This window comes from Lissotriton vulgaris, chromosome 4_1 (genome assembly GCF_964263255.1).
Source record: "Lissotriton vulgaris chromosome 4_1, aLisVul1.2, whole genome shotgun sequence".
Classification (NCBI taxonomy): domain Eukaryota; kingdom Metazoa; phylum Chordata; class Amphibia; order Caudata; family Salamandridae; genus Lissotriton; species Lissotriton vulgaris.
The window spans coordinates 56,782,885-56,804,653 of NC_141691.1; the positions used below are offsets into that span (position 1 = coordinate 56,782,885).

Here is a 21,769-nt window from a genome sequence, read left to right on the forward strand (position 1 = left end):
AGATGGAAGACACCTGTAAGCAGAGGGGACCAAGTTCTGAATCACTAGCCAGTGATTAGATGGGCACCAGGATGGCACCGGATGAAGTCATCTCGACCAGGTGAGTGGGCGACGCTGGGCTCTGCAGTCTCACGGACCAGGAGGCGTTGTCGGCGACCAGGATGGAGGTGCGAGCTGTCCCACGATGGTATCTGCTGTCGACGTCGCTGGACCCAGGATTGGGGCAACAAGTCTTGGCAAACTCAAGCCCACGCGGTGGACTTAAAATGGCGTCTGGAGTGGACCAGGAGGGTCCGGGGCGCTCCTCTGTTGGAGGGGAGCAAGGGCCAGTCTGGAGCAACCAGACCAGCGTTGTTGATGTCGTCGTTCGTCGTCGGGAAGGCCACAAGCCAGCAGGCTAGTAGCCAGACAACGCGGTGAGCAGCAAAGAGCAGAAGGGCCCCACGCAGATCTCGTGGATGCTGGGAGGCTGAACTTCGGTGCTGGAGCTGCTCAGGGTTGGGGCTTCTCACAACACAAAGCACTCACTCGAGGATCCCTCGGCGGTCGTGCTGGGAAAGCGTTGTGCAGTCCTGAAGATGGCCGGTCCCTCGAGGTCTCGTCACACCCACGAATCTCAGCTGGGCTGATGATGCAGGTAGAGGTCAGAGGTGCCAGGGAAGCCGGTTCTCGTCGAGCTGGGCAGTCTTGATCCGGAGGAGAGACTTACAGCAAACCGCGATGCTTGGATGGTGCCTGCGGGTGCAGGGTGGCTACTCATTAGCCACAAGGGAGAGTCTTCTGAAAGGTTCAAGTGTTCTTTCGTGGAAAGTCATCAAGATTCGGAATTATCTACTTTGGAAGGGGTCCCCGCTCCCACCTTTATACTAAAGAAAGGGGCTGGTACGGGACTAGGTCCTGCCCATGGGTGGGACCAGGAAGGGGGGTGGTTACACCCCTCTCCCATGCCGGACTTTCCCCAGCTCAGGGGCTGGTGTGCCCCTGGAACCGGTTTAGACTGGCAGATGCATAGTGAGCACCGGGGTGCCACTTGCAGTCACCTTCCTATTCAGCCCTGCCTACCTAGGATACACAAAACCCTGTCTGGGTCGGTGCTAGCACCGCCCCTGACAGGAAACCCCTTGTCCAAGCTCTCCTCGCTGGAAGGACTCCCAGCAGCAGGAGGTCAGACTTGTGTCTGTGGTGGCAGCATCGATTTTGTGATGCGAAGGCTCGAGTTAACTTTAATCGGTGTTCACAGTTACATACATGTCGTGTCCCTCTAGAAGGGTGGAATGCTAACCCCGTCGCCAGAATTGGCGAGGGGTTAGTATTCCAATTCGTATGACACCTTACTCGACATGTTTTGATAAAGCGATACCAAAGATAGCAAATAACCGCAAGGATTATAATGCACTTAAGAGTATATGGTACGCGTTATCATAGAACAGCTATTAGGACTTGGTTCCGCAAGCTGCAGACGGGCTCAGCTCATGCCAGAGCACCATCTCACATAATTCCAAGCACTCTGCCTTCAGGATCGTTAAGGCCTGCCATAGGAGTGACTGATAGGAATACATGTGTCCTTTTTAGGGTTAGATATAGGTATACTATATCTACAGCAAAGGGTGATTACACCACTTTGCCCCAGCTGTCGTGCAGCCAGTTGTGTCAGATTTGGATGGCCAGCCAGGGGTGGCATAATACATGCTGCAGCCCCTGGTAGGCCCTGAGTACACCTATGCCCTGAGTTACAGGGTCTGATAAGGTGGCCCAGTACCAATTGGTAAATGCACCTAAGGTACACGTGTCAATTTAGTGAGAGAACAGCAAGGCTGTGGGTCTGATTAGCAGGCCCACAGCCAGAGAAGTTGTAAACCAGTGAAGCAAAAAGCAAAAATCTGGGGTGATCATAGGATTGCACACCCTACTCTCCTACAAAGACTTCAAAGACTTTTCTCTGTATAAGAAGGGGCTGTGTCCCCTTCCAATTTGTTCTTGTTTTCTGACTTGAATCTGCCAGGGGCGTGCTGCTGCTTGGGCCCAGGGGAATCCCTGGGCCCTGCCCAGCCCCTGGACTCCTGAAGGACTTTGCTTTGCCCCTTGGAATCTCTGGGACCTTTGGCAGCATGGAAAAGCTGCATTTTCCTGCAGAGAGCGCTTTATTTTTACTTGAACCTTCTTGGTTGCCTGCTGGTGCTTGGGAGCACTTGATTTGTATTTCTAGCGCCTGGAAGCGCTGTGTTTCCCCCTGAGCGCCTGGGAGCGATCTGTCTGTTTGCTAGTGCTGGGAGCGCCGTGGATTGCCCGTTGGCGCTTAAGAGCGCCTCGTTTGCAGAGGCCGGTGCCCACCCGATGGCCCGGAGATCGAGACCGGAGGCGCCGCGCTGCCATTGGCGGGCCTGGGAGGCTCGCCCTGTGAGGCCGTGAGGTGATTGGGCCATCGATAGGGGCTGGTCCTGGGGAGCCGCGCTCTGATTGGCGGGTCCCCGGGAAGAAGACGCCGCGTCACGAGGGGCACGACTTATGAGCCGCGCTCCGATTGGCCTGGGGCTGCCGTGTGGCGAGGAAGCCTGGGCCGAGAAAAGAAGTATGGCGGGAGATGGCGCCGGGCTCCCGTGAGACTGGGAGAGCCCCGCACCGCGACCGGAAGAAGAAAGCCGCCTGCCGTGTCCGTCCCGGAGCTCCTGAGTGAAGGGAGAACCCCGGGGAGAAAGAGAAGTCCGGCCGCCCGAGCCGCGAGGCCTCCGTGCTGAAAGGAGAGCCCCGCAGCAGGAGAGTGGAAGCCCCAGCCGCCGCGAGCAGTCGGTGAGTCAGGGCTGGGGCATATCTGGGGCATATCTGTTTTCGCTCCCCTTGGGAGCAGAGGAAGCCTAGGGGTGCCGGTTGAGAGGCACAGAGCCAGGGCGGCCCCGATTGGCAGCGGGTCGCCCCAACGTTGTAGAGCCCTGAGAAGGCTCCCTGGGGGCATGTTGTCTAGAGCCCCGAGAGGCTCCCTGAGGGAAGGTGTGTTTCCCGAGCCCAGATGGCTTCACCGGCGGGGCCATAATTGTTTAAGAGCCTGTGTGGCTCCAACGTGTGTTTTCAGAGCCTGTGTGGCTCCAGCGTGGGCGCAGTTTGCGCCTAAGGGTCAGTGAGGACCCTGTCGGAGTTAGAAGTTCACAGAGGCCCAGCAATTAGTGGGCAGCTGCACCGTTTAGGCCTTTTTGTGATTGCTTACAGCTGCCCAGCACTTTGTGGGCAGCTGCCACGTTTAGGCTTTTACTTTTGACTGGCGCTGCCTGACATCGCGCCCTGACATTCTGGACACAGGGCGTCTTAGCCCCAACAAGGCCAGTTGGCCTAGGGACTGCCACAGGTGGTGGCTTATGTAAGTTTTGCGCAATTGTATGGTTATTGCACCTCTGAATGTGTTTTCTTGCATCATGTGTTATTCCTGCACCTCTGAATGTTTTTAGGCATCATGTGATTTTTGCGCTAATTTATTGTTCTGGCACCTCTGAATGTTTGTAGGCCTCATGTGTCTTCCTTTTCCCTGCGCTGCACCTCTGAATGTTTTAGGCATCATGTGTCTTCTTGCGCTGCACCTCTGAATGTATATTATTGCATCATGTGCTTTGTTCTGAACACCGCTGAATGTGTAGGTTTATGCATCATGTGTTTCCCTTGTCCGTACACCTCTGAGTGTTTTTAGGCATCATGTGTTTTTCCTTTACTACTCCTCTGAATGTGTTTCATGCATCATGGGTAAAGTGTTCTTGTTTATACCCCTAAATGTATTTTATTCTTAGGTGGTTGTTCTTTTTAGTACAGGTGGTCCTAGTGAGGTCCTGGTTCCTGTTACCAGTGGTTACTGGTTGTGTGCCATAGTTGCTAATTTGTGCTACTATGATTTTTATTCTTTATTATTCTTTATTCTAAAAGTGCTATTTCTGATTCTGACAGTGGCCCATGTGGCCCTGTCCTGTACCTAATCCCTTGTGAATATTGCCCGTGCCAGTTGGCACCATGTATTTTGTGTGATACTATCTGATGTGTTTTTACAATACAAAAGTTATTTTATAATAACCTTGTGTGGAGTTCCTTTTGTGGTGTGCCTAGAATGTTGTTGCTGTTGTGTGCTGGCGCAAATGATTTACACATTGCCTCCGAGTTTAGCCTTACTGCTCGTGCCAAGCTACCAAGGGGGTGAGCAGGGGTTATCTTGGCGTGTGACTTCCTTGCCATGACTAGAATGGTGGTTTCTGCCTGGCTTTGGCGTCAGTCTTAGCCAACCAGAAATAGCCAGTTCTAACAGTTACGGACAAGGCCCTCTTTCCTACCCAAGGTAGTCACGGCCTTCCATATTGGGCAATCTATCACCTTGCCCACCTTCTTTCCGCCTCCGCATCCCTCGAGAGAGAGGAAGAGAGGCTCCACCGTCTGGACCCAAAACGTGCGCTCATTCTATTTGGATCGCACACGCCAGTTCCGGGTGGATGACCAACTCTTAGTTGGTTACGTGGGCGCTAAGAAAGGGAAAGCGGTGCACAAGCGGACCATCTCGCGGTGGATCATCTTGTGTATCCAGGCGTGTTACTCCTTGGCTAAGAAGGAACCCCCTGTGGGGCTGAGGGCTCATTCCACTCGAGCCACAGCGACTACAACTACCTTGGGCCGAGGTGTGCCCTTGCAGGACATTTGCCAGGCGGCTACGTGGGCCTGGCTGCACACGTTTGCAAGACACTATTGCCTGGACAGCCAAGTCCGGAGGGATGACTTCTTTGGCCGTTCCGTCCTCCAGGACTTTCTGGTGTGATTATTGGTTCGCAGACCCACCACCACGGGGTTGGTATTGCTGGGGTATCTATTCTAAGGTAAGGAATCTATCACTAACGTGTCTCTTTCAGATGCACAAGTTACTACTTGTGTAACGATATATCTGTAAGAGACATTAGTTAGTGATAGATTCCTTACCGACCCACCCATCCTCCCCGTTCTGCGAAACGATATCTAGGGTTAAGGTCATCCCCTTTTAGGGCCCTAGTTTCATGGCACCAGTGTTGGTTTTTGGCATAGCTCTGTGTTTCTGGCGCGGAAAAGCTGTGTCTAAGAACTGACGTCAGCACGCAGAGGCGGCGTCTAAGTACTCCGATGACGTCATCACGGCGCCGACGACGGACGAGGAGCCGCAGACGACGCCTACCGACGCACAAGGGAGCTGCTACGCAAAAGTTTCCGGATCCAGTCTGACGCCTGGGGATATTCTAAGGTAAGGAATCTATCACTAACTAATGTCTCTTACAGATATATCGTTACACAAGTAGTAACTTGTGCACCCAGACTCTGTAGATCATAAGCAAAAGCTAAGGTGCGAAGGGGAGAACACACGGAGAAACTGTGGTTGGAAGGGGAAATCAGTAAACCTGGTCAGCTGCTCGCATTTGCAACATTTCCAAAACATGAGGCAGTCAATGAGCAATCAGAAAAAATAGTGCTTGAAACAAACTAAAAGGGACAGAAGTGAAATGAGCCCTGTAACACGGCCAGTCACTATGGGAAGAAACGGCAGACCACAAGGAGGGACAAATGGGCACGATTTACCATTCAAAAGTTAGGAATTTAGAAAGGCACACAGAACAACTAATGAGAAGCGATGGGCCAGCTTGAAGCCCACTGAATACACAATGCCACGCTGAGCAGCGCATGTGCGCTGCTAGTTTGGACCTAAAAAAGACAAACTGAAGGGGGATAGGGAAAAAACAGTAGGAAAAGTATGACACAATAATACAGCACAGGTACTTTGAACTGAATCACCTTTAACTACTTACTTTTTTGTATTTAGTGGAACAGAGGCACTGGGTGATGACCTAGTTCTCAGCATTTGAAAAAGTTGATGTATGCACCAACATCAAAATTGCCAGTATAGCATTAAGTTTCAGCTCACAGTGTTACTGTTTCATTTTTGGGGTTCTTGGCCGAGCCTTCGGAAAGTATATTTCCCGGCCCACTCCCTCTTCTTTTCATCGTAGGTCAGAGATGCCCTTGCCCCCTTCCTCTTCCCAAGCCTCACAGACAGCTGCAATGCTGGGAGCGAGACAGTAGCAGAGACAGATGGCAGAGTAATACAATGTCCTTCCTGCCACTCACTTTTTAATCAAATTAAAACAAAAAACAGAAAGATGGAGAGGGGCTGGTGGGGTGGGGTGGGGGGAGTGAGTCAATTAACTGCATTTGTATTCTACTGAATAATGGGGTTGGTTCCACTTTTTTACCCCAGGCAGCAGAGTGGACATTTTAAGGGGAAGCTGCACGAAAGCGGAGGATGTCTGTCCAGTGGCTTCTGCCCACAAACCAGAAAGCGTAAAAGCAGGCACAATGTTCATGTCTTTTCTGTCCCTCGCAGCACTCCCAGTTCTTCTCTACCCTCCTGCTGCAGGGTGGGATCACAGACAAAGTGTGTAGAAAAAAAGTAAAGAGCCCTGCCTGGAACAAGTCTGGATAAATAGCACACGCTGGGCGCCCTCAGGCAAATGTGAGGAGAAAAGAACAATCTTTTCAAGCCTGTTTATGGGGGAAGCCTGGAGCAGTGATCCAGGTTCTGCATTCCCCAGCCTGTAGACGGCACTGGGAGATAAGTGAACTTGGCTGCAAACAGTAACACCAGCAGGAATCAAAGAAGAAAATAGTCCCACAAAACACCAGATAAACAGACAAAGAGTATGGATACAGTAATTGGCTCCTGCTCCGTGAGAGGAAACGAAAGCCAAAAAGGTGGCACAAAGAGGAACGATTGACCACTAGCAAGCATGATTTTTAAAGGACACTGAAACAAACTAATGAAAAGTAGTGCTAAAGTATCCAAGAGATCTTGAAAACTTAACTTAACAATCCTGAGTAACTGGGCAGTCAGCATGTGAACTGGTCCATCTTACACAGATGAATTGCATCTCATATGTTTCTAAAATGATATCCCAATTCCGCCAGAATACAAAAAAATGTATTGCAACAAAATGGAGTGAACTGTCTTTGAAGTGGGTATCTAACAGGCCTAACTGTCTCACATTTGAATATTTCATCTACTTATGTATTTTCTTGCTCAGTTAAATTATTTTGCACCCAATATAATGTGTTAGCTTACAAAGTATGTTGCAGTGGTAGAGCCTGCATGAGAACATACATTTTAACTCGCCTGAGTGTTGCTACTGTGCCTCTGTCTCTTAACTGTAGTGACTCGCTCTGTATGCATCTTTTCTCATTTCAGGCCTTATCCAAGACTTGGTTGCAAATGACAGCACACTGAATCCGGCCGAAATAATTAACAAACTATACAGTACTGTCACTACCCTGGATGAAGAGCTAGAACACAGCACTCAGGTAGTTCAGACAAACATTAATTTCCTTGTCATCCAAGAGTAAGAGCAGTCAGTAAAATATGGACAGTATTCAATTTAGTTGTTTCAGATAATTGTCTAGGAAGAGAATTGTTACATGTATTGTCAATGGTTGATTAACTTTTATAAGTTCAGGTGTTTAAGCATACTTTTATAGTATCCTAATTCTATGTCAGGACTGGAGGCGAGGATTATTCTCTACGTTCTTTATTTTATTTTCCAGCAGTGTTCAACTAATTGAACAAAAAACTATCTTTCCCATAGTACACAGGGAAAGGGTCAACAAAGGTGAACCAATGAACTGTCCAGTAAGACCACAAAGATAGGAGGCTTCTGGGTAACTTCATCTTTCTTTTCTTGCTCGCCAGAAGTTAAGTCACCTGTGTTTCAGCTTAATTTGATTCTGGTGGTTCGATGTTTTAATTCACTGTTTTACATTTTTGATGCATGTGTGTCTTTGTGGCACCGCCGCTGCGGGCAAGTGAGACCGCAGGAGCATTTTCTCATTGCTCCAGGCGCGGTACCTAGTAATCGTTTTAGGCAGCATTACTGCGGTAGCGGCTGGGAGCTGCCAGAGGGCGCACTAACAGCGTGCACGCCCCTTGTCTCGTTGCTACGCGTGGGACGCGCTATTGTCAGTTTCCCAATACTGACAAACGTGTGTCCCCGCTGAGCTTCTGCCCGAGCTTCCTGGAAGCCATGACGCCCTTTTATACATGGGTCTGAACTACTATTTAAACAGCCTCACACCCGCTGTTATGCAGGTAAGTAACCTTTGTTTAAAGTTCCCCTTGCATTGTCAAGGAGAGCGATGCACCCGCTGTGATCTAGATCCCATTCCCCCGCCCAGAGCTTGATTGGCTGTTTTGTCAGGGCCCTGCCCAGGCGAGTGACACCCAGTACAACCAGGGCGAGTCAGCCCCAGGACGTTAGCCCGAATCTAGCACTCAGCGCATCAAATCCTAGACTGTTGCAGTCAACAAACCAAAGAGTCTTAGGATTGACAAGGGTATTCATAGTTGTATATAGTTGATCCCTGAGGCTTGTTATACCTTGTTGTGGGTCTTTCTCCCCCACGCGAACCCCATTCCTGAGCCTTACGCCATGGACATGGAGGGGGATTATTTAGAGGAGGAGTCCTTACAGGTCCTCCCTCTTGACGACCAGGAAGTTGTGGAGGCCATGGGGCCCTTCGATCGCTGCCTCATGGAAATTGCTGATGCATATGCCGAGCCATCCTCTTCAAGGGGCAGTCTCACCTCCCTGATCCTGGCCTTGAACTAGGTGCGTTTGAGCGCCTTAAGAAGGCCTTTTTGGCCAGTCCCTCTCCCGGTTCTACTGACTCAGTTGTGGATGCGGATGCCCTGTCTCCCCAGGTTGGCCTGGACGCAGAAAATGAAGAGTCTTCTAATGAATCTAATGATGAGGCTGGTCCTCCCAGGCCCTGGCACCCCCTCGAGCGGTGGAGAGCTCTTTCCGTTATGCTGGTCCTGGAGAACCTTTTGCACCCCCGCTCTGCTCAGTGGGCCAGTGCCAATTTGTCGCAAGTTGCCTTAGGAAACCCTTTGAAAAAGAGGTCAAGGCATGCCTTCAAACGGAGTGTCCCTGTCCCTCCCTCTCGGGCAAGGTGGCGGTCACTCCAGAGATAGATGCCCGGATGGCCACATTTTTGCAGAAATATATCCATGACCCCCAGAAATTGATAGATAGTTCCTGGAAGTCCTGCCAGGATAAGCTTCTTGATGTCTGTAGCCCAATCACAAAAATCCTGGACCTGGCTGAGTAGGCTAAGGCCTCCAATACCCCGCTCTCTCCTGAATCAGTTTGGGGTTGGGCGCAACGAGCCATAGTGTTCCTAGGACACGCAAATTGCGCCCTCTCAAACAAGAGACAGCGTTCCCTCCTCCTAAAGGTTGACCCCTAACTCAGGGATCTCCCTTCCTCACAGGCAGGCGCTGTGGCACAAGGTGGACTCTTTGGTGAGCCATTCATCAAGGAGTTGGGAAAGTTTGTTGCTCCGTTCACCTCCCTGTACAAGGCGCAAGCTTCGATTAAGAAGATTTTTCACCAAATGTTTGTCGGGGCCGGCCGTGGCAAAGAGCGCTCGGCCAGCCTTTTTTACACCCAAGGCCCTCCAAGAAGCTTCAATAAGGCCTTGGAATAGCCCAGACAGGGATAATTCTTCCAGTCCAGGAGAGGTCATCGAGGTTGGGGTTCCAAAGGCACATCCAGACAGTATTTCCAGGCCCAAATCAGATGAGAGTCTTCCTTTTCCCCCAATTAAAGGTGGGGGGCAGGTTGGCTTTGTTTGCGCACCATTGGGAGCGAATTACTTCAGACGCATGGGTCCTTCAAACCATCAGGGGTTTCCACATAGAATTTACAGGTGCCAGGTTCAAGAATCCTGCCCTCAAATGGGGGTTTTTGCAGAAGCTCAGGCCAACCTGGTAGAAATGGAGGTGGCCGATCTCCTGCACAAAGGGTCAATATCCCGATCTCTCCACCCACTGGGTTTCCTAAGCAATGTATTCTTGGTGGACAAGACCAACGGGGCATCACCCGGTCATCAATTGAAAGGAATTCAATTGCTGATTGTTTTACCGCCATTTCAAAATGAAGGGTATCTACCTGTTGCAAGATCTCCATTGTCCGGACGACTGAATGCTGTGTTTCTACTTGAAGGACACCTATCTGGCAGTCACCATTTCTTCCTCTCACCACAGGTTTCTATAGTTCAAATGGAGGGATCAGTTGTACTAGTTCACAACCCTTCTTTTCAGTCTTTCCTTAGCTCCTTGGTGTTTCACCAAGGTCCTCAAACTGGTGGTTGAGTACCTCAGGGCTCGAGGGTTCCACCTTATAATTTACATCGAAGACCTCTTCCTACTGTAACAGTGGCCGGCACAGTTGATGGAGCAGCTCCAGATGGCAGTGGACTGACTGCAGAGTTTGGGTTTTGTCATCAACAAGAAAAAGTCCCTGTTTACCCCAGAAAAGCGGACCACTTTCCTCTGGTTCATTATGTACTCTGTGCAAAAGACCTTGAGCCTGTCTGCCTGGAAGGTATCCAAGATCCGCAGAGAGCTAAAGAGGAGTCTGGCTAGGCCCATGACGTCTCTCCGTCAGATTGCCATGATGTTGGGTCTTCTGTCATCCTCCATACAGGCGGTCTTCCCAGACCCTCTCCACTACAGAGCCCTCCAATGCCTCAAGGCTTTCCACCTGCGAAAGGGTCTGTAATACTCCGAGCAGGTTCAGCTCACAGAAGAAGTGAGAATGGAGATGAGGTAGTGATTGGACCGCATGGAGGTGTGGAATGAGCCTGCTATATTTGGTTCCGACCCGGATATGATGATAGAATCAGACGCCAGCAAGTCAGTCTGGGAATTGCACTGCAAGGACTCCTTTACAGGAGGAAAATAATCCGCAGACGAACAGCAACTCCACATCAACTGTTTGGAGCTGATGGTGGGATCCTTCACCATGAAGTGTTGGAAAAAGGACAGGGTCAGCTGCAGGGTCCTCCTCAAGATAGACAATGTGTCTCCAGTCCGCTACATAAACCATCTCATTTATTATCATATCATTGAATGGCAGAGGACCCAGATACCTGACAGAGAAACTTATAAGGGCAGACCCTTGGGGTCCAGGGTGAAATCTATTTTTACTATGCCCCGTATTAGAAAAACACGTTCCTGGGGGTGGGGGTGGAGCTTTCTCTTATCTGTCCCCCTTATATTGGAGTGAGCTACCCTCCCATCTACGTTAGTGCACGGTCCACCTTCATTTCAGAAAGCTTCTGAAAAGTGAAATTTTCAGATACTAATGCTGCTCGCCTATGGTTCACTGCGGCTCTGAGATACCCCTTTCATGGTGATTCATGTATATTATAAATTATATTAACATAACATAAATTATATTACCATCTAGGAGCTACCAAATACAAGGTACTAGCGGACCTGGCCAAGGATTCCTGGACATTCTGTCTTCACCACAGTGTCTCATCAATTATTTTCCCAGGGCATCCAATGTGATTGCGGATTGGTGCTCGAGGGCATGGTCAGACAAGAGCCTTTGGCAGTTGAATCCTGGAGTCATTAGGAGACTGCAAGCTCTTTGGGGTCCTTTCTCACTGAATCTTTCCGCTTCTTGTCTCGACCTTCAGATTTCCAAATATTTTAGCTGGACGCCGGACCCTATGGCGGCAGTGACAGATGCCTTCCTCCAAGATTGGTCGTGGGCAGAGGGCTACGCCTTCCCACCCTTTGCCATTATCATGTGCCTTTCAGCCCAGATACGCAGACAAAAGGCGAAGGTGGTTTTGATCACTCCTAATTGGAGGTCTCAAGTGTGGTTTTCAGTTCTTCTGAAACTTTTTTGAGACTCTTCAATGCTTCTACCCCCAGATTGGGATATCCTCCAGGATCCCAAGGGCAGTCACCATCCTCTGTTCCTTCAAGGTCCGATGCCTGTCATGGCCTGCTGGGTTTCAGGAAACAATGGAGGCTCCATGGCGTTTCACAGAAGGCTGCACAGACGGCACAAAGAAGCAGTACAGGTCCGCTTGGACCCAATGGGTTGGGTGGTGCCTTCGGAACGATCAAGATCCCATGGGGTGCAAAGTGGTCCACATCATGTATTTTCTGGCTTCTTTGGCATCTAAAGGGTTGGCCTTCTGTACAATAAACTCTAACACAGTTTTGTCTCTTTTTAAGACGTGGCAACCAAACAAATATTTGTCTCGAAAGGCGTTGTCATGCAAAGCTCGCCATGCTCTTGTGCTAGTTTCATGTAGTAGAGTGTCCGAAGTACGAGCTTTGGACATCTCTGGACGGGACTTTACCCCCCGGGGGTCACTTTTCATATTTCCAGTCTCATGAAGTTGGATAACAAAGTAGTGTTGTATCCTGCCTTCGATAAGCATCCCAAGTTGTGCATGATTTGTGCCTGAAGGCTTATGAGAGCATGACAGAGGAACACCGTCCCCATGGGGAGCAACAACTGTTGATATCTCTCAGGAAACCTTTCAAAGCTGTCACTCCTCCCACCATAGCCCGTTGGATCAGATGGGTCTTGCAAGAAGCGGGCATTGATTTCTCGTGATTTGGGGCTCACTCAGTCAGATGGGCAATGGCCTCTAAGGCGTTTATCCATGGGGCCCCGCCTGGAGGATATTATTAATGCTGCAGATTGGTCTTCAGATTCCATGTTAAAGGGATTCTATTTTAAACCAGTCCTGGACATGAGTTCACTGGTGGTGGACAAGCTTTGAACGAGCATAAACCTAACTCCTGACATAAAATGAAGAATTTCCTAGTAGACATGAAGGAAAGTTTCAATTCTATTAAGGACACGGAGGCGAAGGTAATTCCTGCCCAGAGTTGCTGTGAATCTCCGTCACGCTCCCAGCCCTGGATTATGAGGTACTCACATGTGTGGTGTTCCAGTTCCTCGTACAGCATAAGAATGGCTTTAAATTCCCTTTTTCCCATAAGAGTTTATATATTGAGGCATGCCTTTCTGCTAAGAGAGCATAGTGGTACAGGTTGGTTTTCATATACTTTGTTCCGCTCTTCCCCTGATATGCGTTGACTGCATGGTGTTCAAGGTACAGAAGTTCAGGTTCATCCGTCTTTTTCTGAATTCTCATAGGTTCAGAAGTATCTAAAGTGGACCAAGAGAGTATGGTGATCTGAAGAAGGTGGCAGTCCAGAACGAGGCAGTTGTCCAGAAGCCTCCTATCTTTGTGGTCTTCCTGGACAGTTGATTGGTTCAGCTTTGTTGATCTTTTCCCTGTATACTATGGGAAAGATAATTTTTTGTTTAATGAGTTGAAAACTGCGGGAAGGAAAATAAAGAAAGTAGAGAATAATCTTCACCTCAGTGTCCTTAATAGAATTGAAACTTTCCTTCATGTCTACTAGGAAAGTTTTCATTACACTGTTTTACAGCTTTTCACCATTATGGTAAAATGTATTGTTAATGGTAAAAAGTAAGACCTGGTGAGTGCAAGTGTTTTATGCCTAATATTTTTCTCCTTCAATTAATGAGTGCCGCATTGCCTTGGGTGCAAACAGGGCACACTGATACTCCTGTGTGCATGTGAATGTTGCCTCGCTATGATTAGCTGGTTTACTTCTTTCCGTTATATAGCCATATTGAAATTGTGTTTTTTCTTAAGGATTGCCTTATCAGTCAGTCATGTGAAAAGAAACTTGTAAAAGGGCAAACTATTTTTCAGCCTGTAGTCAGAGTAATAATTATAATGTTGTTTCATGTTGTAGTTGGAGGGCAGAATCTTCACACAAGAGGTAGGAGGAAAGTTCTTTATTCACGTTAGGTGCTTAGTTGCAGCCACAAACTGAAAGCTCCTGTTAGAGCTCCATCACCCCTTCAACTGTATTCAACTCTTAGCCTTCTCCCAACACACAGACATCAATATTCTGTGCATCATCACATTCTCACAGCATCCACACTCATTCTACAGCATGCATACTAAGCTGATGTATACACAGACGCGACACCAGGGGCGACTGGTGTTCATAGGCAAATGTGGCGTTTCCCCAGCCATCCTCAGAGAAGAGGCAAGGGTAGGGAAAATAAACGCAGAGCAGCTGAAAATAAAGTACTGCTCTGAGACGTATGCGGAATCTACTTTAGAGAACAATAGGGAACTTTCTGTATGTCCTACTGCGCAAACGCCAGCCGGGCACGGTTTTCTTCGCCCTGGAGGTACAAGCTACAGCAGTGATATCACATGAGAGGGAGTGCTGAATTAGAATGACATGGATCTGGTTGCTTTTGGGGCACATAAACAGTGACCCTGGGAGGAGTTACAAAACTCTATGCACTTCAATGGCTGGGGATGGGACAGGCCAATAAGGACAAGGAGTGAGTGGATGACAACACTTTGTGGAGCATCACAGAGTGGCAGGCTGTAGGAGTGGGTGCTGGGGCTGCTCTCCTGTCAATAACAATTGTTTAGTACTGCATTTAGTTTCACTTTGAAAAAAGCATTATGGAGCTGAGCACACAAGGTGCTCCTTATCTCGAACCTAGAGGCCCAAGAGAAGGAAGGAACCATCTGCGGACAACAGTTGCACTAGTGGACTAAGAGGTAAGTGTGCACTTAAGCTTCTGCACTAGTGGACAAAGAGGTAACTATGCAGTAAAGCTTATGCATCAGGGGCATTGTTACCCCCACCCCCTCCCTGCTTTAGAGGGAGTAGGGTTCTTGATGGGCCTCTTCTGTTTGAAGCTTGACAGACAAAGGCTCATAATGAACTTGGAAGTGTGAGTGAGTGAAAGGACGGATGGATGGTTGCATGGAATGAATTGTGGATGGATAAATGCATGGATGAATGAGGGAAAGGGACAGGGTGTATGAGTAAAAGAGAGGGCGGATGGATGGATAGGTGAAAGGTAGAATGGGTGGAGGAGTGAAAGGATGGATGATGAGAGAAAAGATGGATGGAAGAATTAGTGGATGGATGGATGGATGAGTGGACGTGTAAAAGGATGGATGGAGTGAAAATATGGATGGATGAGCGAAAGGGTGCATGTTAAAGATGGATGAGTAAAACAATGGATGGATGAGTGAAAGGATGGATGGATAAGTGAAAGGGTATATTGAGCAATGGATGAATAGATGGATGAGTGAGTGAAAAGATGAATGGCTGAGTGAAAGGGTAAATGCAGGGATGGATGGAACAATGGTTCTCTTCCAGGAAATACTCATCAATAGTCATAAGCACTGAATAGTCGCGCCCACATGCGGGAACAAAGGAGCACATAACATATACAATATACATGTATGTATAAGCTTTTAAAAGTACAAAGTACCCTAAAACATACATATATATGCATAAACCCGCATATTTATTAATATTAATACATAAACATACAGCCTAAAAAATATAGGCGAAGCAATGCCTCAGTTGCATTGAATGCTTCATTTAAAATAACCATATACATTTAACATTTCTGGATCACAGAATATGAACTAATTCGATTGGCAAACATATCCTTTATTTGAAAGGAAAAAGGCTAGGGAATAAAAAGGCATTGTTAGCCATTAGGCTGCATTGAAAACATAACAGATAAAACTGGCACCATGCTTTTAAGACCTCCTCAATCCCATCATGCCCCACAGGTGACAGTTAGGTCAGTTCATTTTTCCGGCTCCTTCAGTTTTAACATTCCTGTCAGACTTTTCTGTTCAGAAATAAAGATTTTTCACCTTCATTCAACAGTTTTTAGTACATACTGTACTTCTAACCATTTTTCTGACTGAAATTGTATTTTTGTCAGTCAAAAAATGCCATTTCTGTTTAACAAATGCCTTTCATGTGGCAAAAAGATTGCAAAATCCGACTTACACTTGGTTTGTATGCTGTGTTTGCCTTCAAATCATAAGCCAGAGACGTGCTATCACTGCCAACAGCTTTTCAGAAGAACATTGAGAGATAGAGAGAAGATTAGACTTCATTCCATGCACGAGAGAGGAAAGGTACGACCTTCCAGTGGCATTGGAGATTCCCAAAATACTTTCAAAGAGCCCTCCTCTGGGGAAAGACCTGAACGCAGGAAAATAGCAGAGAAGAGACACCAAAAGGACCGTTCTACATAACCCTCGACAGGTAGGGGGAAGATGTCTCGAGAAATACCTGTGTGCTCCCCTTCGGCCTCACGATCAACATCAGAACGACCTTCAAAGCATGCAACGACGTTGAGACATAAGGCGGTGAGAAGAGATCGCTGTTGAGACCGTTGCCTTCAGTCCCGTCGACACAGAGAACGGCAACACCAAGGCTGTATGCATCATCGTCAGGGCCTGACTCAGGGCAGTCACTGTCACACCACTCGACGGCACACAAGAGATCAATGTCAAAGCAGCCATCTCAGTTGCAAGGCTCTACATTGAGGTCCTCACCATCGCAGTAGCGGTTGACGTTGGCACCGGCAAAGTAGATCTCTGACTCGCAGTCTAAGGACATATGGCGTTGATTGACGTTGAGGCACTCGTCGACTTCGAGAACTGTGCATCCTGCGCCAGCGGACTCATAAAGGGCTGGATCAACGTTGAGACCAAGAAAGTCGCTGCCGAGAAGAAGATAGTCGTCATCAGTGATTACAATAGTCCAAATGTCTCCAAAGGGATCTACAGCCCTCGAACAGGAGTCTGCTGGGCCTGTCAATCTTTCTACATATTGGCTTCAGAGTTTGAAAGAATGGCGAGTGCCCCACCAGAGTCCATGATCAAACTATTGCCAGACCTATTCTCCATCTAGGGTCTCAGCAAATACTCTTCATCCAAAAGCTACTGCCAGGTCTCCATGGAGATCAACACGGTTGCATAAGTCAAGTCAAGTCATAAAATTTATATAGCGCACTACATACCCAGAGGGTCTCAAGGCGCTTAGGGAGGGGAGGAGGATTACTTGTCAAATATCCACGTTTTAAGTTGCTTTCCGAATGCTAGGTGGTTCTGGGTAAGGCGAAGGTAAGTGGGAAGTGAGTTCCATGTTTTAGCCGCCAGGTATGAGAAGGATCTACCTCCCATGGTGGTCTTGTTGATGCGAGGTACAGTGGCGAGGGCTTGGCTGGAGGATCGTAGTTGGCGGGGGGGGTGTAGAAGGACAGTCGTGAGTTGAGGCATTCTGGTCCGATTTCGTAGAGTGCCTTGTGTGCGTGGGTCAGAAGTCGGAAAGTGATCCTCTTATTGACGGGTAGCCAGTGGAGGTTTTTCAGGTGACCAGAGATGTGTTCGTTACGCGGGATGTCTAATATGATCCTGGCTGAGGCGTTTTGGATTCGTTGGAGTTTTTTCTGGAGTTTAGCGGTAGTACCTGCGTAGAGGGTGTTTCCGTAGTCCAGACGGCTCGTGACCAGAGCGTGGGTGACTGTTTTTCTGGTTTCGGTGGGGATCCAGCGAAATGTTTTTTTGAGCATGCGAAGGATGTTGAAGCAGGATGATGAGACGGCGTTGACTTGTCTGGTCATTGAGAGTGAGGAGTCCAGGATGACGCCCAGGTTCCGTGCGTGGTCCGTCGGGATGGGTGCTTTTCCAAGGGCTTCCGGCCACCAAGAGTCGTCCCATGCAGAGGGGGATGTACCTAAGATGAGGACTTCTGTTTTATCTGAGTTCAGTTTCAGACGGCTGTGTTTCATCCATTCGGCAACTTCTTTCATTCCTTCGTGTAGGTTAGTTTTGGCGGTGCTAGGGTCATTGGTGAGTGAAAGGATCAGTTGAGTGTCATCCGCGTAGGAGATGATTTTGAGGTTGTGTTGGCGGGCGATGGCCGCGAGGGGGCTCATGTATACGTTGAAGAGGGTGGGACTGAGTGAGGATCCTTGTGGTACGCCACAGATGACTTCAGTGGCCTCGGACTTGAATGGTGGAAGGCGGACTCTCTGGGTTCTTCCGGTGAGGAACGAGGTGATCCATTCTAGTGCTTTTCCTTGGATTCCGATGTTTTTGAGGCGTTGTAAAAGGTTGCTGTGGCAGACTGTGTCGAAGGCTGCAGAGAGGTCGAGGAGGATGAGGGCGACTGTGTCTCCATTGTCCAGTAGAGTTCGAATGTCGTCTGTTGCTGCGATGAGGGCGGTCTCAGTGCTGTGTTTTGCTCGGAAGCCAGACTGTGAGGAGTCGAGGGATTTGTTGGCTTCGAGGAAAGCGGCGAGCTGGTTGTTGACAGCTTTCTCGATGACTTTGGCCGGGAAAGGAAGGAGCGAGATGGGGCGGTAATTTTTGAGTTCGGTGGGGTCCGCTGTGGGTTTTTTCAGAAGGGCGGTGAGTTCAGCGTGTTTCCAGCTTTCCGGGAAGGTGGCAGAGTTGAAGGAGCAGTTGATGACGTCTCGGAGGTGTGGTGCTATGATGGAGTCTGCTTTGTTGAAGATGTGGTGAGGACATGGGTCTGTGGGGGATCCTGAGTGGATGGAGTTCATCAGGCGGATGGTGTCCTCAGTGGAGATTGGGTTCCAGTCGTTAAGGGTGTTCAAGGGGGGTGAATGTTCAGCATATGGTTGGGTGGGTTGGTCTTCGGGTTGGTTGTTGAAGCTGTTGTGGATGTCTGCAATTTTGTTGTGGAAGAATAAAGCCAGGGAGTCGCAGAGGGCTTGAGAGGGGGTGATGTCGTTGGAGTTGGCCGAGGGATTGGTAAATTCCTTGACGATGTTGAAAAGTTCCTTGCTGTTGTGGGCGTTGTTGTCTAGTCGATCCTTGAATGATCATGATCTAGAACACCTTTCAGGCGTACACCACCTAGATCTCGCCTACCTCACTCATCAAGATCTTGCAGAGACAGACCTAGGTCTCCCTCGTGGTCCACCCCCACTTCTCACTCTTCAGTGTGAGATTACACTCCAATACTCATCTACAGCAAGGATCTCACCTGTGGACGATCTCATCACCTTTAATGAAGCCCTAACTAGAGGGGCAGCCAAACTACATATTGAAATACCTGCTCTGGTCACATAGGCTTCCATGATATTTGAGACATTACATCACATAGCATCATCTAGACCAATGCTACCGCTCATCCTTGGTCTTTTAGAACCAGTGATGCAGATTTCTCTCTCACCGGCATTGGTAGGGTCAGCTCCTTCCCGTATCATGAAGAAGTGCAAAGCACCTGGCCAAGAACCACTCTTTCTCAGATCCAATCCACCATCTGATTCAAAGATAATAGCTGCTGCCAGGAAGGCACATACAGGGCATCCTCATCAACAATGCCCCTTGATAAGGGCAGTAAACAAGTGGACTCACTGGGCAAAAAGTTGTGCACCACCTCATAATTGTTCATGAAAGTCGCCAGTGCCTCTTCACAATTTCGGAGGTACAACAGAGCTCAATGGGACTCTCTGTCCAGATTTACTGAAAAATTACCAAAGGACGACAGACAAGATTTTCAAGAGATCCTGCAGGTGGGTGGTCTGGTGGCTAACCACGTCATCAGCGCATCCGCACATGCATCAGATTTGGCAGCCCACGGACACTCCCAAGGCATCTGTGCACAGAGCTCTTCCTGGCTTCGATTGACAGGCCTTAAACTTGACGCCCAGCACAGCATACTGAACTTGCCATCCAGCCGAAGTTCATTGTTTGGTACTCGTGCGAACGATAAAATGGCAAAAATGAAGTCCAAGCTGGATATCCTCAATGCAGTAGGAATTAAGAAGCGCAAAGACTTACACAGCAAGTTCCGTCCCTACTATGGTAACCCTTCCCAGCAGAGGGTTAAAATCCATCATTGGGCAACTCAACAGCAACACCATTCTAGATCTCACTACCAACCGCACCGACCCACTAGAAGAAGGAGAGCAGGTAACCTGGTTTCTAGGGCATCCACGGGTGGGGTGGCTCTCCAACCTTCTGTCTTCCAAAGGATTTCTTCAGGGTACTCCGGGAAGGGTCTTTCTCCAAATGTTAACTGCAACTAGGACACCCCCGCGCCGCACGGCCACCAGCTGCTGCGTGTGCGCCTCCCCGCCTGACTGCCTCGCTGCCCGGCTGCCGCCGCGTGACCACGCCCCCTTCCTTCGAGCGGCGTGGCCCGTGCTCGCCTGACCTGCAGGCTCCTGGGCGCCGCTTCTCACCCTGTGCCCCTGTTGTCATTGCTGTTTTGAATTGTTTTGAATTGTTTTTTCTTCTGTATTGCCTGTTTTGCTGTTAGTAGTTGCCCCTCGTCTTCCCTCCCCGCTCCCCGCTTCCCGCCACCACCGCTAAACCCGCCCCTTTTTTCCTTCTGTACCCTCCCCGCCTCCCAGCTGCTCCGCCCCCCCGCGCACTTCGCCATATATGGCGACCGTGCGAACGCGCAGCGGTCACGCGCAGCGGGCGCGCCGATTGTGCGCCGAAGGCGCGCCAAAGGTAAGCCCGTCTACGCCCGTCCGCGCCCAGTGCCAGGACCCCTGGCCCCCGAAGACCCCAGCCCACCCGCCGGAAGTACGACGCCGCCACCCTCAACGCACTCAACATCGGCCGAATCCCGGGATGCTACCGAGCCACCCCACGACGCTCCCACGGACCCTTCAGCTGCCACGCCTGCAAGTTCACCTGCATCCGGACCTGCCCGGCACCAGCACCTGCCAAACCGAACACCAGCAGCAACCACCTCAAGTGCATCCTGCTCAACTCCCGCTCCGTCCACAGACACGCCATCGAACTCTGGAACCTCCTCGACACCACAACCCCTGACGTTGCCTTCCTCACGGAGACCTGGATGAACGCCTCTTCAGCGCCCGACATCGCCATCGCCATCCCAGAGGGCTACAAGATCACCCGGAGGGACCGCACCGCCAACCAGATGGGAGGAGGCATCGCCATCATCCACAGGAACACCATCCGTATCACGACCAGCACCGACGACACACTAACCACCGCCGAACACCTGCATTTCCAGATCCACACCGACCCGAAGACCACCCTCAGAGGCACCCTGATCTACCGACCCCGGGACCACGCACTCAATTCAGCGAGGACATCGCCGACTTCGTCAGCCCGCATGCCCTCCCCTCCGCTGACTACATCCTCCTGGGGGACCTCAACTTCCACCTGGAGAACAACAACGACCGCAACACCAGCACCCTGCTCGACAACCTCGCCAACCTTGGACTCAAGCAGCTGGTGTCCACCCCCACCCACCTCGCCGGACACACACTCGACGCAGTCTTCTCATCCAGCACAGACATCGCCTTCAGCCACGCCACAGAACTTCACTGGACGGACCACAGCTGTGTCCACTTCACCTTCAAAAGAACGACGATCCAACACCACCAGCAACAGGTTGCCCGTAGAAGCTGGAACAAGATCACAGCCGACCAGCTCGCTGCCTCCCTGAGACAGCACCCTCCTGCCAGCTCAGCGAACCCCAGCCAGGCCGCCAACAACCTCTCAAAGTGGATCATCAACTGCGCGGACGAACTAACCCCTCTGAGGACCCCGCCCAGCAGACCCGGCGGCAAGAAAGCCCCATGGTTCACCGACGAACTCAAGAGCTCCAAGAAGAACTGCCGAGCCCTCGAGAAAGTCTGGAGAAGGGAACCAACACCGAACAACATGACCACCCTCAAGCTCGCCACCCGGAAGCACCACCAAATGATCCGCGCCGCCAAGAAAACTGCATTCAAGGACCGGCTGGACAACAACGCACACAACTGCAAGGAACTCTTCAACATCGTGAAAGAGCTCTCCAACCCCAGCGCAGGAAACAACGACATCACCCCATCGCAAGACCTCTGCAACTCCCTCGCCTCCTACTTCCACAACAAGATCGCGGACATACACAACAGCTTCAGCATTCAACCGACGCACGCCACGACCGCAGCAACGCCGCCCACCACCACCCTCCGCGCCTGGACTCCGATCAGCACCGAAGACACCGTCCGCACGATGAACTCTGTCCACTCCGGATCTC

General features: G+C 49.9%; 1 protein-coding gene across 1 annotated transcript in view; it reads left to right on the forward strand.

Moving 5' to 3' along the window:
• Positions 1-21,769, forward strand: part of TEX11 (testis expressed 11) — a 1,326,855-nt gene that overhangs the window by 196,571 nt on the left and 1,108,515 nt on the right. The window contains exon 3 of the mRNA XM_086918299.1: positions 7,223-7,335. Within this exon, the coding sequence (XP_086774425.1) occupies positions 7,223-7,335 (113 nt within the window). The remainder of the gene's footprint in view (positions 1-7,222; positions 7,336-21,769) is intronic.